General features: G+C 38.9%; 2 protein-coding genes across 2 annotated transcripts in view; one reads left to right on the top strand and one right to left on the bottom strand.

Moving 5' to 3' along the window:
* The window catches only part of LOC124279749 (serine/threonine-protein kinase 40-like), a 35075-nt gene that overhangs the window by 413 nt on the left and 11282 nt on the right, over positions 1-23380 (top strand). Inside the window, exons 2-5 of the mRNA XM_046715615.1 lie at positions 117-389; positions 18763-18848; positions 19648-19782; positions 20659-20895. Coding sequence (XP_046571571.1) covers positions 176-389; positions 18763-18848; positions 19648-19782; positions 20659-20895 — 672 coding nt within the window. The 5' untranslated portion in view covers positions 117-175. The remainder of the gene's footprint in view (positions 1-116; positions 390-18762; positions 18849-19647; positions 19783-20658; positions 20896-23380) is intronic.
* Positions 7611-14594, bottom strand: LOC124279750 (phytanoyl-CoA hydroxylase-interacting protein-like). Its single transcript, XM_046715616.1, has 5 exons — positions 14374-14594; positions 12496-12796; positions 11258-11334; positions 9918-10200; positions 7611-8577 (listed from the first exon to the last, which is right to left on the bottom strand). The coding sequence occupies exons 1-5, from the start codon at positions 14383-14385 to the stop codon at positions 7916-7918; spliced, it is 1335 nt and encodes a 444-aa protein (XP_046571572.1). The 5' UTR covers positions 14386-14594; the 3' UTR covers positions 7611-7915.

The following is a 23380-nucleotide window of genomic DNA, read 5'->3' as shown; positions in this document are numbered from 1 at the left end:
CGTTGCGTTGGTGTAGTTTACCGCTGACTATGTATACTTTGAACATGTCACTATATATTTCAAACATAAGTTGAATATATCACTGTGTCTACATGTCACTGACATGTTCTTCCCAGATGACTTTGACCTGTAGACATCCCTCCTGACTGAATGGTCGCCAGCTACTACTGACACAATGAAGAGAGGGCCAAGTCCTTCATCCAGTGATGCCACTTCACCAGGAAGTTGTGGCCCCTCCCCAAAGATCCCCCGCCTTGGTTCATCTGTCACAAGACAATGGTTCCGTCATCCCCCAGGTGGGCGTGGTGCCAGCAAAGGTTCAGACTTAGGGAAGGGTTCTTCGGGCTTCGTCAAGCCAGGCACCAAGACAGCAGGACCCTACATGCTGGGTAGGTGACTGCAGAGTTCCAAACCATGTTCAAGTTGGACTTTCTTTAAAACTTGATTTACCAATCCACTGATTCAAAAACATTTTTCTTACAGTGAAAGCAGTAGGTAGTTTATGCCACCAATAAAAGATCTGTAATCCAAAATGGACAATAGATAAGACATTCAAAATATGTTGTAATGTTTGTTCCATATTTGTGTTAAGTAGGATAAATATTGACAATGCTTACTGCAATGTTTGACAAGTACACTTGCCAGATAGAGACCTGCAAGAAAACAACATTCAGCACCAGTAATTCTAAAACGTGGTCTGACAAGCTCGATGAATATTAAATGTTCACTTCCTGGTTTGGTATCCTTTAAAAAATGGAATAATTGACAGAATATTTGTAATAGAAAGGTGTGAAATATTATTATTAAGCTAGTCAGTGGAAGCAGAGATTTAGTTGTTGCACCTTTCCTGCTACAGCCTGATTGGCTACCTGACACTTGATGACAACTGCTGATGGTCTCACTCACTCACTGTTGACCATGGTAACAATATCAATTTTAACTAATCCTGCACTACTTACTTCCTGCACTTATTGCTTACGGCTCGAAAAGCGTGGCTTGCCAGACGTTGTTAAAAGACGTAGAACTGCAATCACTTCATGGTCTCGGCTGCTGCTCGTCTGCGTATGTGTCACCGGAAGGTGACGTCAGCCACCTCAGATTATATTTCGAACCATAAGCAATAAGTGCAGGAAGTAAGTAGTGCAGGGTAAGTATACAAATATAAAAAATATTCAGATTTTACTAATATCAATATGGAGTGGTTGGAATAATGTTTATTTCAGTTGGTATTGGTAGTGTACAAAATAGGTATAATAGTATGTAAAAATTAAACTCAAATAAACCAATAACTGCACAATTTTTAAAGTGTACTGGTAAGTAGTAAATACCAATATTTTACAGAATTCATTGTCATGATTATAGCAATAACAGCAGTTAAGGCATCTTGTAATATTTCATGTATGTATTGACAATAGTGAGTACTTTATAAAATTATAAAATTATTGTAAGAGGTACAACCTTATGCAGACATGGCAAGTATTGTGGTACCATGGCAGCTCTATCATGGTACCATGTTTTCACATGTTTTGGGTCCTTGAGTATAATGCACGCCATTCATTCTTGGGTACAAGTTCTTGGAGGAGGAGATACTTTACATATAGAGTGCAGTCAACTATGTCATATTGCTTCAGTTGAACGAACAAGAAAACCAACTTTGTAAATGAAAATATAAACATTCTAATCAAACATGGTGCTACTATTTTAGTTGTATATCCTGGGAGATATGCATTGTTTTACAGGCAGAGATTAAGATTATTGTTGGTATTTGTAATGAAAATGAGCCAGAATCAATGATCTGTTGCTAGGGGTGGGCGATAATACCGGTTAACCAGTATATTGCAATTCAAACTTCACAATAAGATGTATTGCGGTACACTTTTTGCGAACCCGTTCACCCGATATGATCAGCAATTTCCGTGACCATGATCAGTAATTGTTGTGATGTAGTCAAAAATACTAATAACATTTGTATTTCCTTTATAATAATATACAATAATAGTTTTGAGAATGTTTATTGGTTACATACTTGCATTTGCGTGACTTTTAAACCATATAAATAGAAAAAATAGATTGGTACCGGCACTCGGTGTAGGAATAAACAAACCAAATGGCAGACGCTGCTGCAGACGCTTTTTTAAACTTTAAAGCGAAGTCATCAATTTGGAAACATTTTCAATTGATCTCTTGTATAATCACATCTGAGCCCTGACAGTGTACAGTGGAATTGTTTTAAAAGAAAGGAAACAGTAATTTCATTACCTTAACCCATGTGTTACACTTTCACAAGATATTGCAATACATATTGCAATACGCTAACACATACCGCAATTTATCATCTAATGGAGGTTGTTATCGGTGCAGTAAAGCAATCTGATACACTTGGTATCCAAATCTGATAACTATGCAAATTACGTCAATCCACGAACTACTTTTGCAAAACTCCATACACACCATGCGAATCCTAAAACATCATTGATGACGTCGTCATGAGTTTACATTGTTTGTAAACAAACATGGCTGCCCCCATTCTCAAAATTGGTGATTCTGTAAGAATTGATGACTGAGGTTCTGGAGTCGTTACTGCAGTAATTGACTTTGGAAAACATGAAACGGAGTACTTCGTTCACATTGAAGGTACGGATTATGAGGTACGACTGAAAGGCAATTGTCTAAGAAAGGTACCAACCAAGGATTTCGATCTATCGATCACAATACAGACGACGAATCGATTCTGTCATGTATCAGAAACTGATATTGATGGAGGGGCGGTGGGGTAGCCTAGTGGTTAAAGCGTTGGCTCGTCACACCGAAGACATGGGTTCGAATCCCCACATGGGTACAATGTGTGAAGCCCATTTCTGGTGTTCCCTGCCGTGATGTTGCTGGAATATTGCTAAAAGCGGCATAAAACCAAACTCATGTAAAGGTTCAGTGAGTGACTCATCACAGAAAACTATCACAGTACTTTATCATTTGTGGGGTAACTATGGCAACACTATCACAGTATTTGATCATTTGTTGGGTAACTATGGCAACACTATCACAGTACTTTATCATTTGCGGGATAACTATGGCATTGGCAAGACAATCAGAGTTCTTTATCATTTGTGGGGTAACTATGGCAATACTATCACAGTACTTTATCATTTGCAGGAAAAAATATTAATGATATCGATATGAAAATCGTGTTATAAATAGTATTGTGCATTAACTTTTGGGATGATAAAGTTTAATATTCTGTCGAAATACAAATTTAGGACTTTATTCATGGTCTGCTTCTAAATTATGTTCAAGATGCTGTTTGTTAATAATCCATGCAAAAACATGTCACCACTCACCAGTGACGTGAAATATATTAATTTCTTTCAGAAATTTTTGTTCAAAAATAACTGCGATTTTTATCAATAATGGATTTATATGTAGTTATCCACAATTATCAATGTCTATGATCTATATCGATTGATTTGATTTAAACATATTTTATTCAGTGAAGAAAGGGATGAGGAACAAGTTATCCAACTTAGGTAACCATCTCTCCAGTATTTACAACATGATAAATATACAACAACATACATGTAATATAGAAAGAAATATAGTACAGAAATGGTAGAGACCTATGTATGGAGATACTTATTAAGACATATGAAAATAGTTACAGTATTCAAGAAAAACGCTTGCTATTTGATATATAATGCTGAACCGCTTTAAATACTGCATGATTTTCAGTATATGATAAGTTCTTGCTGCCATTTAATAATAAATCTAAATTTAAACCATCATCATGTACTTGTAATTATAAAAGGTTTAACATTTTCGTTCTGTGTTCGTTATATAGTGAACACTCAAACATGAAGTGACAAACATTTTCTCGTAAATTCCCACATTCACATTTTGAGTCTGACCTAATGCCAACATTAAATAAATCGTAATTCAATTCACTAACATGATATCTTAAACGAGTATGAATAATATTTTGTTTGCGGATACCTGTAGAAAAATATGCTGGTGCCATGACAATAGGTTTCTTCAAATATGATTTAAACGTCTCTGTTGATAGTAACATTCGCTTTTCTAATGGGATATTATTCCATAATACTGTCGTTGATGGGATAAAAGATTGACATGAGTGTTAAGTCTATATGATGGTCTTACAAAATTTTCAGAGTTTCTAAGGTCATAAGTTGTAGAGTCACGAACAGTCTGAAGAAGTAAATCTATCAGATAAGAAGGTGCATTACCACATTTCATTTTATGATATAATGTTAACTTTCTTCTTTCTCTACGTACTGATAATTTTTCCCACCCAGTTTCAAAATAGAGATATTTAAGTGGTGTATATTTTGGTAAACAGTGACAATATGGGCTGCTTCCAGTTGTAGTTGTTCTAATCTCAATGTCTGTTCAGAATTACACCCATCCCAAACCTCGCAGGCATATTCAAAATGTGGTCTGATAAACATAATATGAATCTTATTCAAAATTTGCCTACTTAGTAAGAATTTTAATTTACGCATGGAGTTTATCATCTTAGAACTTGATATTACTATTTGGTCAATATGCTTATTCCATTTCCCATCTGCCGAAAACGTTAGACCTAAGTGTTTATGTTCGTTTACATTACTAATTTCACATTCATCAAAGTATAAAGCTATGTTATCACTTCGTTTTCTAAGGGTAAAAATGATAGCTTCTGTTTTATTTGGATTACTAGTATATTTAACCAGCCAAAGTTTTCCCCAAGAGCTCAGCTTCTGTAGGTTGGTGTTTATAGTAGACTCAAGCAGTCTATGATCAAATGATGAAAATCCAAGTGATGTATCATCAGCAAACAGCCTTATCAAACAATTTAGTTCATAAGCAATGTCATTTATGCAAACAATAAAAAGAAATGGACCGAATACTGATCCTTGGGGAACACCAGCTGTCAAATATACCGGCTTGAAAATGCTCCATTCACAAAGACAGATTGTCTACGATTGCTGAAATAACTTGATAACCACTGGAGCATGCCTCCTTTTAAACCATACATTTCCAATTTACACATAAGCAGTTGAGTGGCCTTTTTGAAAACCAGCTTGATACTTATAAAGTAAATTATTACAATTAAAATACCGGTAATTACACAAATGTTTATAGACTACTCTCTCAAATACTTTCCCCACACAACTTATGAGAGATAGTGGTCTGTAATTTGAAACAATGGAGTGGTCATCTTTTTTAAATAATGGCAAAACATGTGCTACTTTCCAATTACTGGGATAAGTAGAGGATTGCAGTGAGTAATTGAATAAGAGACATAAAACTTTACTTATTGAATCAACTGTTTTCTTAGGTAACTTATGGCTTATTCTTTTTCTCAGGTAAACATTTAATAATATCAGAAATTTCCTTTTGAGTTATAACGATGTCACATAACTCCTTATCAGTGCGTTTCCCATGGTAACGTTTTATTGCCATCTTCTAACGTAGATACAGATTTGAAATATTCATTCAACTTGGTAGCTTTTTCAAAATCAGTGAATAAGGATGGCCCGTCTTCATTGTCATTGTTTTTTAGAGGTGATATATCTGACGTTACTTTTGACTTTCTAACTACAGGATGTAGAATTTTCCAGTATGATGATTTGTTAACAGTGTATAACTCTGTGAGTAATTCATCTAAATTTCCATAGAAATTTTCTTTGGCATTTCTTTCATATTGTTTACTCTGTTTCTTGTAGGCTAGTGTGTCCTTTTCCTTTCCAGTTCTTTTTGCTTGCTTTCTTAACCTATCTCGACGTCTACATTCACGTCTAAGTTCTGAATCAAACCATGGTTTGTCGTTTGGTCTTATAGTAACTATTTTAGTTGGAATACATTTTCTAATCACTTCATCTAGTCTCTCATCTACATCGATAACCCAATATAGCTGGAATATTGCTGAGTGTGGCGAAAACTAAACTCACTCACTCACTCACTATATCGATAACCAGCTCTAGTAACTATGGCAATACTATTACAGCATTATAACAGTTGTGTAGCTATGGCAACACTATTACCATACTATATTAATAGTTATGCAACACTCCTAATACAATATCACTTGTGTGTGACCATGGCAATTCTTTAACAATGATATAACAGTTGTGGTATAACTGGCAATGTTACAAATACTGTATCAAGTGAAGTTTTAACTGTGTCAGTTTTGTTTGTATGTTGTGGAACGCCACACTCAGCATTATTCCAGCTATATGATGGCAGTCTGTAAATAATCGAGTCTAGACCAGACAATCCAGTGATTGTCATCATGAGTATCAATCTACACAGTTGGGATACAATGATCACATGCATCCCAGTCAGACACCCGGTCCTGTTAGTCGCCTGTTACGACATGCATGTGTTGTTGAAGACCAATTCTAACCTGAATCTGTATGGTTACACTGGAATGAGGAGCACACCTGTCAGTCAGGTCAGCATGACCTCTTGATCCCAATATTCGCCACTTACAAGAAGCATGGGTTGCTGAAGATTACTTCTAGCCATGTTCAGTCAGAGACATAACATCTACTCGAGATGACCTATTGTCTCTTGTATGCGAGACGGATGCCCCCTGCAATACTAAGTGAAGTGCTTGACTCTAATTAAATCAATCTCCAACCAACATGATTGGGTGCGAATGATGAATGAGCTTTCAGAAAATACTAAATACAAGTTGCTGAAAAATATCCACATAGGTGAAATTTGCTGATAAATATCATTTTGCACATTTTCGTCATAATATGACTATATCATTTTTCTTTTTATGTTTTCATTCATGTCATTCAATAACTTGAACAACTATCAATGACTATACCAAATTTGTTTCATTATTTTCATAAATAACAATTTTGGATCCATTTTAGTGTGACATGAAGAATTTCCCCATCCGTGGTCAGGCAGTCACACAGATGAGTGACCCCTTCTCAGGTAGTCACTTGTAACTGTGACAATCAGTGTTTTGTGGGGGTATTAAAATGGACTCCGTCCATGTGTGCGTGCGTGCGTCCGCCCGTCCGTGCACATTTGTCTTTTCCGGAGCAGAACTCTAAAACCGTTCAATATTTCTTCACCAAACTTGGCACATACATGGATCTGGTGGTGTACTGGTGCCTTTTGGTAGTTTTGGAATTCTGAATAAAATATTTTTGGCGTTTCCATGGCAACAAGTTCGACTTTGAGTGAAATTGGTGGTAGTGCTCTTTTCCGGAGCAGAACTCTAAAACCGTTCAATATTTCTTCACCAAACTTGGCACATAGATAGATCTGGTGGTCTACTGGTGCCTTTTGGTTGTTTTGGAATTCTGAATAAAATATTTTTGGCGTTTCCATGGCAACAAGTTTCACTTAGCCTGAAATTGTGGTAGTGCTCTTTTCCGGAGCTGAACTCTAAAACCATTCACTATTTCTTCACCAAACTTGGCACATAGATAGATCTGGTGGTGTACTTGTGCCTTTTGGTAGTTTTGGAATTCTGAAGAAAATATTTTTGGCATTTCCATGGCAACAAGTTTGACTTAAATTGGTGATAGTGCTCCTTTCTGGAGCAGAACCTTTCAATGCTCTCCTTCCACTTTTCTATATACACACCTAAATATTTGACATAATCATAACTCGTAGACATAATCATGAAGAGTATTTTGCCATTGCGGGGGATATTGATGACTTTGTCTTCTTGTTGGAAATTAAATTACCAGTATCGGTAAGTTTATGAGTGAAAGTGCACAAGTGGAGAACTTTCCTTTGAAAATGACTGCTAATTGATGAACGTAAGTGGTTTCAGTAAAAAATACCAGGTAGCAAGTTGTTGCTACTGTGTGGGTTTTTTCAGGTCGCAAAATAGGATTTTGAATAGCAAATTTGCTACCACAAAGCGTCAATTTCAAACCCTGGACAATGATCACAAGTTACAAATGACACAACGTCTGTTCTTCGGTAGGCCATGTTTAGTGCTCTGCCCACTTCCAAGAGCCCTTGTGTTGGAGAAGCATACTCTGTCTGTCCCATACTGCTCCTGCAGGGCTGTGATGTTCACGTCCTCCGTGTACAGCACCTCAACATGGAGGGCCCGGGTCGTGTGTACCGTCAGTCCCTCTCTATAAAGGAACGGATTGTCGTAGGGGTCCAGCTGGAGCAGGGTTGCCTCACAGAATCTGTCTGTGTCCGAATCTTTTATTGTCATGACAACTGTCACGTAATGAGCGCTATAGGTGCAATAAAAATCGGTGAAATATATATTTGTGTTTTGTGTGAAGAGCCCTTCAACTGGTACATCCAGTCTCCGGTTGCCATAATACGAGAAAGTAGGAATATTTAAAGTCCCTCTGTCAAGAGAGACGCTGAAAAAGAGGCCATCAATGTTGTTGTTGATTGGGGAGTGTGCATCCCCATTCCTGTCTTTGATGTATTTCTTCATCAGTCCAGCCTTGTTTTCCATGATGTCGTCCATTTTCTCCCGCGGCTTGTTCCGGAACATGACCTTGACCTCATGTGTAGATGGATCTCTCAGCATGAATAACTCTGCTTTTGCCTTCAGTCTCTCCAAATCGTCCTTAGTCATCACTGTTAACATAAATATTACATGTTATTCAGAGGTATCTGTATGTGGCAGTGTTATTCATTGTGAAACAGTGTTGTATTTGTATTACATTGTTTCTGTTGAGATTCAGTAGAGGGTAGTGGTGTGGTGTGTATCAGTAAAGACGGACTGACTGACTGACTGGTTTGTGTACACGGCTGCTTTACTAGCAATGATTCCAGCAACATACACGCAGTGGCATGAATACCCCACTCAGAATTATGGGCTTCAGTCATTGTTGTACCCATGTAATGGGGATTCGAACCAACAAGTACCATATTTTAACGTCTTTGGTATGACGAGCCAAACGCTTTCCGCTCTCTCCACTAGGCTACCCCACCGCCCCCGTATCAGTAAAGACTGGTCTGGAATCTAATAAGGACAATCAGAATACTGTAGCATTGTCTAACCCAGCCAAAACATTCAGGAGTGAGTGAGTTTTGTTTTACATAGCTTTTAGCAATATTCCAGCAATATCACGGTGGGAGACACCAGAAATGGGCTTCACACATTGTAACCATGTGGGGAATCGAACCCGGGTGTTCCTCGTGACAAGTGAATGCTTTAACCACTAGGCTACCCCACCGCCCCAGAACTTTCAGGAGCTTTATATACATGTATGTACAAAGGGGCACACTCTTGTCTTTGTGATCCCACAGTATCTCACATTACACAAAGACCAGCAGTTGCACGAAAATCACTTTTTAACCGAGGCCTTTTTCAGAAGCTTGACCACTGTTCAAGAGTATTAATCACATTCTTTATTGTTATTACTAGTATTACAGCTTGTATTCCATGTGTACATGGTACCATTCTTTTTTGTACTGCCATGGTATTCCTTTGCTATTGTTATTTTGATTTGTAAACTTGGTTTATAAATACAGGGTAAACTTATTGTTTCAACATGGAATTCGACATGTTACAGATACAATGTTGACTTCTACCTAATGTCATAGTCATGGCTGAAATGTCACTAGTTCACAAGCAAAAATATGTTCATTTAAAGTTATCTGTCGTATATCAAAGGCTCATATCAATGTGGATCGGGCCCCTGGTCATTAGTGTCTGGACATCCAGGAGTCAGTGGATCACTTATTAACAGATCTGTCAATTAGTTACTGGTTATTTAGGGACTGGTCATTTATAATAGGGTTTGGTCATTTAGTGACCACCGGGGGATCAGTTAGGGCCTGGTTATTTTTGTATTTGTCAGGCTACTGTGAGATGTGATTCAGTATGAATGAAAAGCATCTTATGAACAATGAGAAGCTTTCTTTGCTGATTGTATCAAGTAATCTATTGAATCCAATAATTTGTTTTGCACCTGAATTCAGGGTAAAACCTTTCGATTTTCGCTGACATTGGTACTTTATGTGTCCATGGTGATCTGTCCTTGTTGTCTGCAGGACGATTCCATTATAAGCTTGTCTGGGGGGTAGTGGGAATGGGACCTTCACCCCCAAGGCAGGCATAGGGGTCTCAAGGAGATACTGGGTGTCGTCACGGTGCAGGTATATGAGAGTGGTGCTAGCATCAGGGAGGCTCTGTTCAGTCAGTATCTTGTAGTCTGCTGGTGGGGTGTATCGTGTGGAAACTTCAAAATCCTCCTGTTGAACATAACTTTTAATTACATATTACATGTAATTATATAGTACATGTAATTACATATTACATGGCTTTTGTTGTCTGATGAATATTCAGAGGTTTGTCTAGGATTATAAAATGACTGCCTTTAAAATGCACATTGATTTGACTTATGTTCTTATGTATTTTAGCATGGCATTTGATAAATTAGTGGCAAAAATGTGAAATTAATCATTGAAGCTCCTTTAACGTTCTTGGTTCTGTTATCAGTAAAATACAAAACACCTTGACAAAACATAACTTAGGGAATATTGTCTAATTTTCACAATTTAATGACAGTTGCTGCCAATTTGGTACCAGATAATAGACTATGATGATAGTGATGATTATTATGATGATTCTTATAAGAAGGAACAAAACTTCTGTAGCACATCCTCCAAGTTTGTAGTTAACCTTTAAGCATGTTAAGATCCAAGGAAACAATGTACTATGGTCTGCTGTGGTGCTGCTACGACATGTGACCTTACTGATTGTGCGTCCTCATGTTCCAAACGGCAGGGATCATGCTCATTCTTTTAGCCACTGGTTTGACTGGACACGACATGATACATTCCTGCCTCCTTGATAGAGGTGTACATATATGCAGGTTCTGGATCAATATCAGTGTGAACTTCATTCCTGGCTGTGTACCCGTGAAGATCAGGGTTAGAATTGGTCTTCAGCAACCCATGCTTCTTGTAAGAGGCGACCTAGTGTTCAGGCTCGCTGACTTGGTTGACACATGTCATTGTATCCCAGTTCGTAGATTGATGCTCTTGGATTGTCTGGTCCAGTCTCAGTTATTTACACACACCTTTATCATATAGCGGGAATATTGCTGATTAAACATACAAATCCTGGCTGTAATATCTTGTGATTCGATCTGAATCACGTCCCAAATGAACTTAGATGGGTGGGCTGATTCAGAACCCCATCACCTATACTATTTGGAATTTTGTTGATTGTAAAATATTATTAACTCACATGTTCTAAGCACAGTAACAGAAATGTCCTCCTTCTTAGGGAAGACATCCCACTTACCATAGCCATCTTGGTATACACCAAACTGGTTGTGAGCAGAGTTTTACTGTTGTTGAGTGTTAGGGACACTTCTGGTCCTGTAAGAAAAAATGTTTTGGTTTCATAACAATATATGGTATGGATTTTGAACTTCTTTATTATTTACAACATGAAAATCAAGCATCTGATGTTTGGGTTTGGTTTTTTTACAGCTTCTTGTTTCTCGGCATCTTGTGTTTTAAATTCCATCATGAATTCCTCCTCAACAGTTGGGAAAGCATGATCACAGGGTAAAGCATGATCACAGGGTAAAGCAGAGATTAATGTTCACAGGAACTGGACATAAAGGAATTGTTTAGTGTTTTGGCTTCCAAGGGAAGTAACTCTAATCTGAAGTCATAATGCTAACCAACACACAAAATTCTGAAATTGTTATAACTCCAGATGTCTGACACTGAGGATATAGTTGTTCCTATGAACACATAAAACTGGTAAATTGATAATTATCCATTCCTTCATTTAATGAAAGTGTGGAGGTATGATCTATGTGCATTAAACTATGTTTATAATGAACTTACAGATATAACACACTGTTCTTTTTGTCACTGCCTCTTGTTTAATATTTTAGTCGAAAAGCATGTAACAAGCTAAGGGTATCATGAATTAAAATTAGTGTTCATTTTGAGTTCATGATAACCACAGAAAACTCATATACTCCCCATCAAAAGTCTAGACACACTAGTGTAAATGTAGCCACTTACTTAAGTCAACTGTTCTAAACTAGATTTTGCAAAATTTTCCATACTGTTTACAGGTACTGTTTACACGTATGAACTCATGAACTGATGTATTGTAAACAAATTTGTAATGTTGAAAAGATTATTGTCATTGGTTAAAAAAATGATGAAACTGAGTGAAAATTGGCAAATTTTTAACAAAATTTACACCACAACACAGCTGTTCACATGCACGATATTTGCAGATGCTTTTAGCAATTTAATGCATGATCCTCGTGCAATTCATCTGCATAAAGTTTGCAGTTGGTTCCCCAAAGTTAGTTGAGAAATTCATCTTCGATGTAACCACACATATATACATAACATATAGTGAGTGCTTTAAGTGAGTCTAAACTTTTGATGGGTAGTATATTTCAGGTTGCATCCAATATGATATTTAGTACTGCAGATGTACACAGAACAACACTTCAGTATTAGACTTAAGTACATTTGCATTTAATAAGTTTTAAGGAAAATATCAACCTGTAAATATGCCGACTGTGACACTGCCAGAGTTCAGCACTTGAAACATGCGTAGACTTTGTTGGACAGTCGGCACTATCTTCACCCCATACACCAACACAGTAGGTCCACCGTCATCTGTTGGATCCAGTGTCAGTTCTTCTGGGTCCAGGTCCTCAGTCTCAATAAGGTACATGGCATGATACGAACCAAGTGGTTTGTACACCACCACAAAGAGATGTGTAACTTCATCATCGCTCCAGGACAGTGTCACGTTTACATCGTTGGTTTCAGTCCTTAATGAAAGTGCGAAAGATTTAAACTGAAAGAGAAATCAAAACACTTGACACTAGGGCTGGCTATCAATAGAGATCGATAATCATTAACTAAATATCTACTGATTGTCGATAAATATCGGAGAGCAAAAATGTCTGAAAGAAATAGAGATATCTCAAATCACTGGTGAGTGGTGACATGTTTTTCCAAGGATTCTTAACCAAACAGCATCCTGAACATTATTATCCCCCGCCGCGCGTTTAGCGCGAAGCGGGGGATATAGTATTAGGCTCCGTCTGTCCGTACGTACGTACGTACGAATTGGAATATCTTAAGAACCGTTGACTAGATTCTTTTCATATTTGGTACCTAGTTTCATCACAGTATAAGAGAGGTCAAACTCAGGTTTGGTGACCTTGACCTTCATTTCAAGGTCCCAAGGGGACTTTAACATTTTACCTGCATGTTAAGCTATATCAAGAACCATTCTCTGGATTTTCTTCATATTCAATTATAAGCTTTATCTAGGGAAGGCACAGGGCCCAGTCAATTTTGGTGACCTTCACTTAATTTTCAAGGTCATGGCGACACTTTGAAGATTTCAGCATGTAAACCTGCATGTTAAGATAGTCAGCAAGATATCGCAAAAAAATATTCACTGGATTTTCTTCATATTTGACGCCAAGCTTCATCTAGGGTACCCAGGGCCCAGTCAATTTTGGTGACCATCACATAATGTTTAGGGTCACGATGACACTTTGAAGATTTCAGGTTGTTAACCTTAATTGTCAGCAAGATATTTTAAGAACGGTTCACTGGATTTTCTTCATAGACTTTTAAGACTTCTCTTGAATGTTTTTCAATAAGCAATTTCTTTAGTACTAGTTTTGCATATTTCATACACTATGACATTCATGTCAAGGTCAAAGTCAGTCTTGAAAATATGTGTGTGTTTGAACAACTAAAGAGCCAGATATCAAGAGAGTTTGATTAGTCATGTTTTTGTTGACATTTAACTTCATCTTAAACTTTCAACTTTCATAGTTTGATTTGATAATTTGCAGTGGGGGATTATGTCACCTTAGTGACAATGCTTGTTTAGAAGCAGATCATGACTTAAGTCCTGAATTTGTATATTGTGTGAGAAAATTAAATCTTTTTCCTAACACAAAAGTTAATGAATGATATTATCGATAACACAATTTTTTTATTGATAATCATTAATCATCTTTCTTATCGACCAAATTTCCAATTATTGATAATTTTCACCAGCCTAACTTGACAGGTCGCCTTGACACTGCTTACATGGAGTACTGCTTGGCATACTCCCAGCTTAAGTCCTCCTTCTGTTGTGCATTTATTGACATTTGATAACTATTGATTATGCATTGATTATTGATCAGTGTAATTTAACGCAAATCAAACAGTGATTTTGTTTCTGATGACACACAATTGAATTTTGTTCAAGGTAAATTGATTTTGCAGGCATCATATGATTATTGAACAATGAGTATACACTTGATAGTAATAATTGATTTTAGGTTCACAAATTATTTACATCCAACTCAAACACTCGCCCAGCAGAGAGTCTTCATTTATTAGTTATAACAGCATTCTACTTACATTGCTAGCCATACTGAATCACCAATGTGAGCAAGTCCCTCGACCAATGTTACACTGCCATATGCATATCCAAGTCTGTGTGTAGCAGATCCAAAAGGAGGGAGATATAATGCTGCTACCAGTCCAATCGTGTATGAACAATGTTGGATTGTCAAGTAAGCCACTGTTATACCTTTCCTGGAAAGATATTTTGTTTCCTAGATTTGTATTTATAGCTCCAGCTCATCGCAAACAGAAAGTTAACAATCGATCAGCATGTCAAAGTCTATTGTTATGAATGTGGTAATTGTGCAGTATTAACAAAACTGTCGTGATGCGCAGTTTATGCATGTTGATTTCCTAGTAGTTTATAATGAGTTCAGTCCTATAGCAAACTGAAAGTGAAAGTACAGATTATTGACTGAGAAACAGCTACTCAAGCTATCTGTCTCTGCTGATATGGATGTGATTTTTGTTTTATCTGACAGACCAAGTCGATTGTTATGGGGGTGGTATAATGTAACACATAATACCATCACTGTCTGTGCAAATCTTTTTTTTTTTTTTTTTTTTTTTTTTTGTTTTAACTGTTCACAGATTTTTCCAACACTAAACGTGTAAAAAGTGACAGTGGTTATGTCACCATGAAAGCCATTTAAAAAATATGAAATGTCATATTTTCCCATTATAGTCTGTCAACCCAACTTTTGGGACACCCCCTTTGTCAAATATCTTCCAAATAACACCAAGTGACCACATGCCATTAACATATATCTTAATGATCCCCTTTGACGTAATAAGAAAAAATAGTTTTAACTTTGTTAGTCACTTGGGGGAAAAGTTACTTAGGTAACTATCATTAAAATTATCCTCAAACTACAATACTTTTTTCTGTAAGTGTATCATGCGCGATTTATTGGATTGTTTTGGTTAGACCAAAATGTTTGCTATGTCAATATGGATATTTCACTATATTACTTTTTGTATGATTACACTTATGAAAATCAAATGTAACATGTGTCGGGTTCGGGATTACACCTTCTTAGTACTCGATGCATATGTCATGCTTGTCTACTGTTTCATCAAATTATATTCATATGCCATCTTGTATGCTTCACTGAAATGAATAAAAATATTAAAACCAAAAACATAAAACTAACATTAAAATTTCTGTTTGTTTTGGTGTCAAGAGTCAGGGTTGCAGTAGTGAGTGAGTGAGTGAGTTTAGTTTTACGCCGCTTTTAGCAATATTCCAGCAATATCATGGCGGGGGACACCAGAAATGGGCTTAACACATTGTACCCAGCGTGGGGAATCGAACCCGGGTCTTCGGCGTGACGAGCAAACGCTTTAACCACTAGGCTACCCCACCGCCCCCAGGGTTGCAGTAAACGTAACAGCTTACGAGTTAGGTCAGCGCACAATTCATGTACATGACCTCAGGTCACAGTGGCGTGGACTTCAGGTTCACATGTCTATATCAGGGGAACATCTCAAAAGCATTTAAGAATAATAACACTTACGTTAGTCACCGTCAGACAATCCTGCTTCAAAATCAGAGCTACCAGTGTCAGTGTCGTCACCAAAGTCTAGATTGATCAAGATTGGTTGGACACGTTTCCTTTGTAGACCATCTTTAACCCAGTATTCTTCTTCCACTTTGATCACATGATTGACACATTGCTGCCATAATTCTGATGATAGTGTTGCTATTTCTTCGTTGACAATTTGTTTCACGTCTTTGAGTTTGAAAGAAACATTTTTCATGCAGCTGAATCCTTTAAATTGCCCCCAGATCAGTTCAATTGGATTACGGTCACAGTGATAGGGCGGCAAACATAGAACTTCATGACCATGCTTTTTCAACATGGTGTCAATCAACAGGGGGTGGTTTGCGAGCTAGTATGATATCATACAGTTTAGTTTTAGTAGCTTTAGCTTGAACCAAAAGTCGATACCATGCCTGGACAACCAAGAAGTCATCTCATGTTTCCTGGAAGCGGAGGTAGGAGTCTTCTCCAGGGGATCTCTAACACTGTGGTATGGTGCGTTGTCCATCACCACCAAACCAGGGGCGGATACAGCTTTTTGAGAAAGGAGGGGTGCACACTATTGAGAAAGGTGGGGTGCACACTTCATTTTCACGAGAGTTTCAATGGTCATTTAATAAAATTTCAGGACAAAAGAGAGGGTGCGCACCCCTGCACACCCCCTCTGGATCCGCCTATGCAAACACTTGTCAGGTAGAGCAGGAAGTAGCTGCTCTGTGACGTATTCTGTGAACACTGTGGAGTTCATCTCTGTGTGATAGTCACGACCATCAGTATAGCTTTTAGGAAATGTATTATTTATCATTACCTCACTGTTTCTTCTTGTACAGTTACGAAATATAGTTTCCAAGAGGTGAGGTGAGGTGAAATTGGGTTTTACGTTGGCTTGAGAATATTTCGCTCATATGACGACGTGCATGTGTGTGTATGTGTATGTGTGGCTGCTTGTACTAGCCCAGACTTAAGCTGGTTTTATAGTGCTAGCCCACTGAGATACCATACCACAGTGAAGCATGAATACCCCACTCAGACACATTATACTGACTCCGAGCAGACCAGTCCTTGTTGTACCCATTAATGCCGAGCACCAGGCAGGGACCAACAAGTACCATATTTTTACGTCTTTTGGTATGATGCGGTCAGGGATCGACCCTGCGGCCTTCCGCTCTCCGGGCGGATGCTCTAACCACTACACCACTGTTTGATTGTTTGTTGTTTAACACGGCAGTTATGAATAATTGAGTCTAGACCAAACAATCCAGTGATCATGAACGTTAGTATTAATCTATGCAACCTTGACCACCTGATCACCCTGCTGATCACCCGTTGAACTTCTTATGACAGGCATGGGTAGCTGAAGACCAATTCTATACCGGATCTTCACAGGTGGAATAACATGTAATATGTTTTAGGTATATCTTAGTGATGATCCACCTTCGACATTATGATAATCCCCTGTACCCATCACCCATTTTGCCCTGTTTATACTGAACTTTCATCTCCTCTTAAACCTGTCATTACTGAAGTTTTCTCCTCAAATTCTACCACAGTTGGTCATGTTACGTATCAAAATATATAAAAAAACTATCCAAAAATGTTCAGAGAACCAGAAATATACATATGAAAATCCACTGCATGATATCCGAATGGCTATAATTTGCACAAATTGGCTGCTCCAGCACACCCCACCACTCAGTTTTATATCAGTTGATAAAGGTGAGCTTCTGTACCTCTAGTACTATTGTGCACATGATTGGTAAAGCTGCAAGACTGATGTGACTGTTGAACAGTTACACTGATCATATTGCAACATATCCAGATAACCTTTTGTTAACAGTAGATGTTAAGTCATATCTGGACATGATTCAGTTTATTTGTGTTTTTTTTCGTGAAGCTGGAAACTAGCAGTTCTTTTTCAGTTATTGTTGTGGTGGGGTAGCCTAGTGGTTAAAGCGCTGGCTTGTCACGCCAAATATCCGGGTTCATTTCCCCATGTGGGTACAAAGTGTGAAGCCCATTTCTGGTGTCCCCTGCCGTGATATTGCTGGAATATTGCTAAAAGTGACTTAAAACCATACTCACTCACTCACTATTGTTGTGCAATACTGTGTAATTATATGTTTAATTATAGATAAACAATTACAAACCAATGTCTTGGAAACACCCATAGACTCCCAAGTGAAAGAACAAGGTGAATCTAAATAATTTGCTGTGGAGAGTTACTTCCCTTGAACATGAAAGGAGCCTGTGATCATGGGCTCTATATCTCTTATTGTCTGTAACCATCAGTTCCGGCCTCTGTCCATGTATGGCCTAACATAACTGACATACTGACTCTGATACCTTGTAAGGATTGCATGACACAATAGATCCCAGTATTGTCATGCTGGTCATCAAAGACCTCTAAAAAGATGATCAGGTTCACTCACTGTTATCTTGGAGGCGGTGGGGTAGCGTAGTGGTTATAGTGTTTGCTCGTCACACCGAAGACCCTGGTTTGATCCCCATATGGATGCAATACAATTTCTGGTGTCCCCCACCGTGATATTACTGGAATATTGCTGAAGTGGCATAGTAAATTACCTCACTCACTCACTCACTCACTCACTCACTCACTCACTCACTCACTCACTCACCCGCTCACTGTTCATAATGCTGGTGCAAAGTGTAACTTACTAAAGAACTTATACTCAAGGCTGGTTGCTTGTCATTTTACACCTATGAAAAGCTACTTTGCTTGTAGTTGGATGTTTGTCAAGTTCAGGCATGACTGTATACCAGACACAGCTGGGATATTGCTGCCTGAAGCATTAAACAACATTTACCCAATCACTCAAGATGACACAACTTCTAATCGCAGGTCCCCGACTTGGATCTTCGCCAGTACGGAGCATCGTCCAATGCCTGGCCAGGAAGGAAGGTACTGACGAGTTCTACACCATCAAGGTCAGGGTCATTTCTTATGGTGTGCCAGCAATAGAAGTAACTAGAAACATCCAAGGCAGAATATTTGTGTCTGTGGGCTTGTGCTCACTTCAAGGATACAATGACTTGTGTCAACCAAGTCAGCGAGTCTGATCTGGACAAGCGTAGGTTGCTGAAGGCAAATTCTAACCCAAAACATATGGGTGCATATGTGTGAAGAATCGCTAATTTGAAGGGCTGTGTATTGGCAATAAATTGTTTTGCAATATATTACAATTCTGGTACCTGTATTCTGATATGCATTGCGATCGGGAGCTTCAGTGTTTGGCAGTGAGGGACATTGATTGTTCTGGCAGAACCTATTTTCTACATACTAAACCCTCAAAAATTAATTTTATGGTTGTGATAACAGAAATGTCGAAATTAGATTTGATTTTGAGAGATTGTATTTTTTTGTTAAATTATTAAATTTATTGGATGTAAAGTAAGCTGTTTTGTCATTACAGTGGAAAACTTCAGTGTGAATGAAAGTCTGTGTATATATTAACTTTAACCATAGAGACTTTAATCATCAAATATTATTATTCCACAATATAGCAGTTCTGAGATAAACATTGCAATATGTATCGTTTGAAAGGCGTATTGCGATATACCGGTATATATGACATGTAACAAAACTGATATACAATTGCCATTTGTACACTTGCATAAAACATGCTAGGAATGCCATCCACCTTCGCCTCTGTTCAACTCTGGTGATAAATCTTTCATATATTTCTTTTATATATTTTTATGTTATGATACCGTTTGTATTTTCCAGATCCTGACAATGGAGGACCCTGAGAAGGAGAGCCAGGATGACCGGCAGGGGAAGATGTTGATGCACACGGAGTACTCCCTCTTGTCCCTGCTGCATCAGCAGGATGGGGTCGTTCACCACCATGGGCTCTTCAAGGTATTCTCTCCTACCTCAGACTCCAACATCACACTGATAAACAAAACTTATCTCCAACAGTTAGTTATCTAACATGTTATATCTCCATTCTGCACTTCAGGAGATAGTATGACCTTGGGTCAACTTGACAAGGTCATTTCCTTCTTCCTTTGGTTTTTTTTATATCAACAAAAACCCTGAAGTATTTTCTCCTACTTATTAACCATAACAAATTAATTCAAGTCGTTAAATTAATCTTTTCTTTAAAGAAATATAAACTTGAATTTATTTGTTATGGTTAATAAGTAGGAGAAAATACTTCAGGATTTTTTTTTGTTGTTTTTGGGGTTTGGTTTTTTTTGTTGTTTTTTTCCAGTCAGTACTTGGTGAGGTAGACAAGTGAGGACCCTGAAACTGTGTATGCATCTCACATGTTATAAAGGAACAGAACATGAATAATGCTTTGACTTCATTATGTGGCACTTTAGAAGTTGGTATGATGAAGAAAAACAAGTTTTATGAATTGAATTGTTTTTATTGCAATACATGTGACATGACAGTGTAGATGCTAACACAGTTATCAAGCAAGTCACAATTACCAATTTTGACTTTAGCATACCATCTCAAAAATATTTGTAAATGTCTTGTGCCATAGAAACTTCCCTCCCACGTCTAAAAACTCAGGAAAACATCTTTTGATGTTAACCAGTCTGATTTGTTTAGATATTACCATAGAGGGCTCTATGAGACAAGGTCTTATATGCAGATCAAAACATGCATTTGGATGAGAAAAGTAATTTTCATCCCAGAAGTGAGATGCATTTTGAGCTACTTCTATCATAAGAGATTTAGCCCCAGTTCTACCACTTCTCCATTCCTCTTCCTCTTGTCCTTCAGGATGAGTGCCTGGAGGAGACCCAGTCTGTGGACAACAACGGCCTGGTAGAGTACACAGGACGCCGCCGAAAACGTCTGTGTCTGGTCCTCGACTGTCTGATTCCTCACGACTTCAGCACCATGACGGCAGACCTCATCAACCTCCAGCACTACGTCATCAAGGAGAAAAAGCTCACCGAGAAGGAAGCCATTGTCATCTTCTACGACATAGTTCGTGTGGTTGACAGTCTTCATAAGGTCAGTTTGGACATGATTCACACAAGCCAGCCTGGTGATTTGTCAACTGTAGAATCATTTCTTTCTTTAAGCTTTCTAGAAACCTATGATTGGTCTAATTCCCTTTCGCCCAGATTATATTTCTTGTCATGGCCGTACCTGTGCTGGTGGGTTTCTCAAAGTGGTAAATGTGTACGACCTTCACCATTAGACCTACTAGAGTCTGAAGCAGTGTGAAGGAGTTTAGTTTTACAACGCTGTTAGCAAAATTCCAGCAATATCATGGCGGGGGACACCAGAAATGGGCTTCACACATTGTACCCATGTGGGGAATCGAACCTGGGTCTTCGGCGTGACGAGTGAACACTTTAACCACTAGGCTACCCCACCACCCCAAGAGTCTGAAACAGACAGGTCACTTGATATTGTTGGCAACTTCTCACACTGAGGCTGCCTGGAGCCTATTGTGATCTAGTCCTCCCACATGGTTCAGTATAGGGCTGCAACGAATCCACTATAAGGTGAATGTGATACATATCACAAATAGTGGGTAACGATTACAATAAGAAATCAGCAGTAGATACATTATTCATTATATTATATAAAGCAATTGAAAAATCAGTTTTTACCAGTTTTTACCCTGTTGACAGTATTAAACTACACAACAATAACCAGTGACCCTATTACAGTCAAATAAAGTGTAAACTATTATCATGATTATCATACTTGGCTTGCATATATTCATTTTGAACGGAAACCCGGAAAGATCAAGGTCAGATTTTGTCTTCAGCTACCCTTGCCTGTCGTAAGAGGCCACTAATGGGATCGGGTGGTTAAGTTGGTTGACTTGGTTGACACGTGTCATCTTATCCTAATTGTGTCTTTTTCCTTATCCTGACTCATGCTCTTTTGCTTGTCTTCTTCTTTCATGCAACATAGTGGAACACTTGTATCTCCCTAATTGAAGCCCCTTCAATTTAAAATCACTAATTAGTATTCACCACGAAGTTACCTCCTTTCCACAAGCTGCTGAACGAGGGCTTCACCTCTACCCATGTGCCTCACTCTCCTTCTTCTTCCAGTGAGCTGGACGGAGAGCTCTGTGTCTCCCCGACACACTATATCCTTTGAAATATATTTAGTTAGTTACCCTCAGATAGACATCTATAGAGGTTTAGCTAGTATCCTTCAACGATTATATATTGATATTTAGTCGCTTTTCTACAGTTTATTCACGGGACGCCGGTTTGTTTCAGTGGATTACGCTTGATGAAAATTCTGTACTATTGCAGATTACGCTTTTATGCTGCTGCTGATCCGCCTTTAATATGATGTACGGCGCCATGTTTATTATATTCACATTGCAGTTGCGTACTAATTTATCCAATTCTACCTTTTATTAATATTTACTTTATGCTTGGCACGCACAGCAGATAGGTCGCTGTGATGCAGACTCTAGTATGACTGATACACCGAACCCCTCGCCAGTCTACTGCTGTTGGCCGACTTCTCCCGCAGTGGTGTTCCGCTAGAGTGGTGGAGAGGTGTGGGACGTAGTCCGCCATCTCCAAGAAGCATCCTGCTTCCCCAGACATCCCATCGCCGCAGCAGAAGACTAGAGGGTTTTTCTACCACATCTCAACAGCCGGTGACCGCTCCTATCGCAGTTTGGGCCTGTTTGATGATCAGCCGGTCATCATACCAGATGTACATCAAAGATTGACCGATGTCGCTCAGATCAGCATGCAGCCTGATGTACCAACGATATGCGGCGATCGCCCTGAGGGTCCCATCATTACCAACACTCAACGCAGACGCCGCACACCCAGGGCAGCGCCGAATTCTGAGGGAAAATCAACGGTCTACTAGGACTTTCTCAACCGAGATTGTTCCAGCCGATGACCTGGACCTCTACGATGATCAGCTGATCATCATCCCCGACGCACGCCACAAGAAACGACCGGTGATAGCTACAACGACATCAGCAGAGATCACCATGCAGCCTGATGCCTCTACACTGATGTCGGACGATTTTCCGTGGACCCCTCCATTAACACCGCAGATAAAGCACCGACGACCTTCGCCGCAGACCATCCCAGAAGACATGATGCTAAAATTATGAACATCATGGAGGACCACTATATCTGCGTAGCAGGGTCCGAAGCCGCTGAAGGCTCCAACGTGACAGCACCCCAGAGGCACCCCCGCCAACGAAAGCAGCCAGGACGATGTCACCTTCGCTGGGAAGTCACGGACCACCTTGACGGCGAAGGACCTAGATGTACAGCTTTCGCTAAGGCCTTCGCTGGGCGAAAGGACCTAGATGTACAGCCTTCGCTGGCGAAAGAACCTAGATACAGCCTTCGCTGGCGACTTCGCTGCGGCAGGATAGATCATCACCTTATGCGCGTTTCATCCCTAGATGTGGACTCGACCATCAGACATCACGGAAGCCTTCGCTGAAGGTCATATCGCTGCTCCGACCGACGCAGAGGAAGCTTCGCTA

Source organism: Haliotis rubra, unplaced genomic scaffold (genome assembly GCF_003918875.1).
Source record: "Haliotis rubra isolate DU_JTF1 unplaced genomic scaffold, ASM391887v1 Scf256, whole genome shotgun sequence".
NCBI lineage: Eukaryota > Metazoa > Mollusca > Gastropoda > Lepetellida > Haliotidae > Haliotis > Haliotis rubra.
Note: the sequence above shows the minus strand (reverse complement) of the source record. Positions and strands in the feature narration are given on the sequence as shown.

What these genes read in the sequence shown, in the direction of transcription:
- LOC124279750 (XM_046715616.1), bottom strand. An exon ending in CACAGTCGGCATATTTACAG is followed by an intron (nt 11,335 to 12,495) that starts GTTGATATTTTC and finishes TTTTTCTTACAG; the next exon opens with GACCAGAAGTGTCCCTAACA. An exon ending in TGTATACCAAGATGGCTATG is followed by an intron (nt 10,201 to 11,257) that starts GTAAGTGGGATG and finishes TATGTTCAACAG; the next exon opens with GAGGATTTTGAAGTTTCCAC.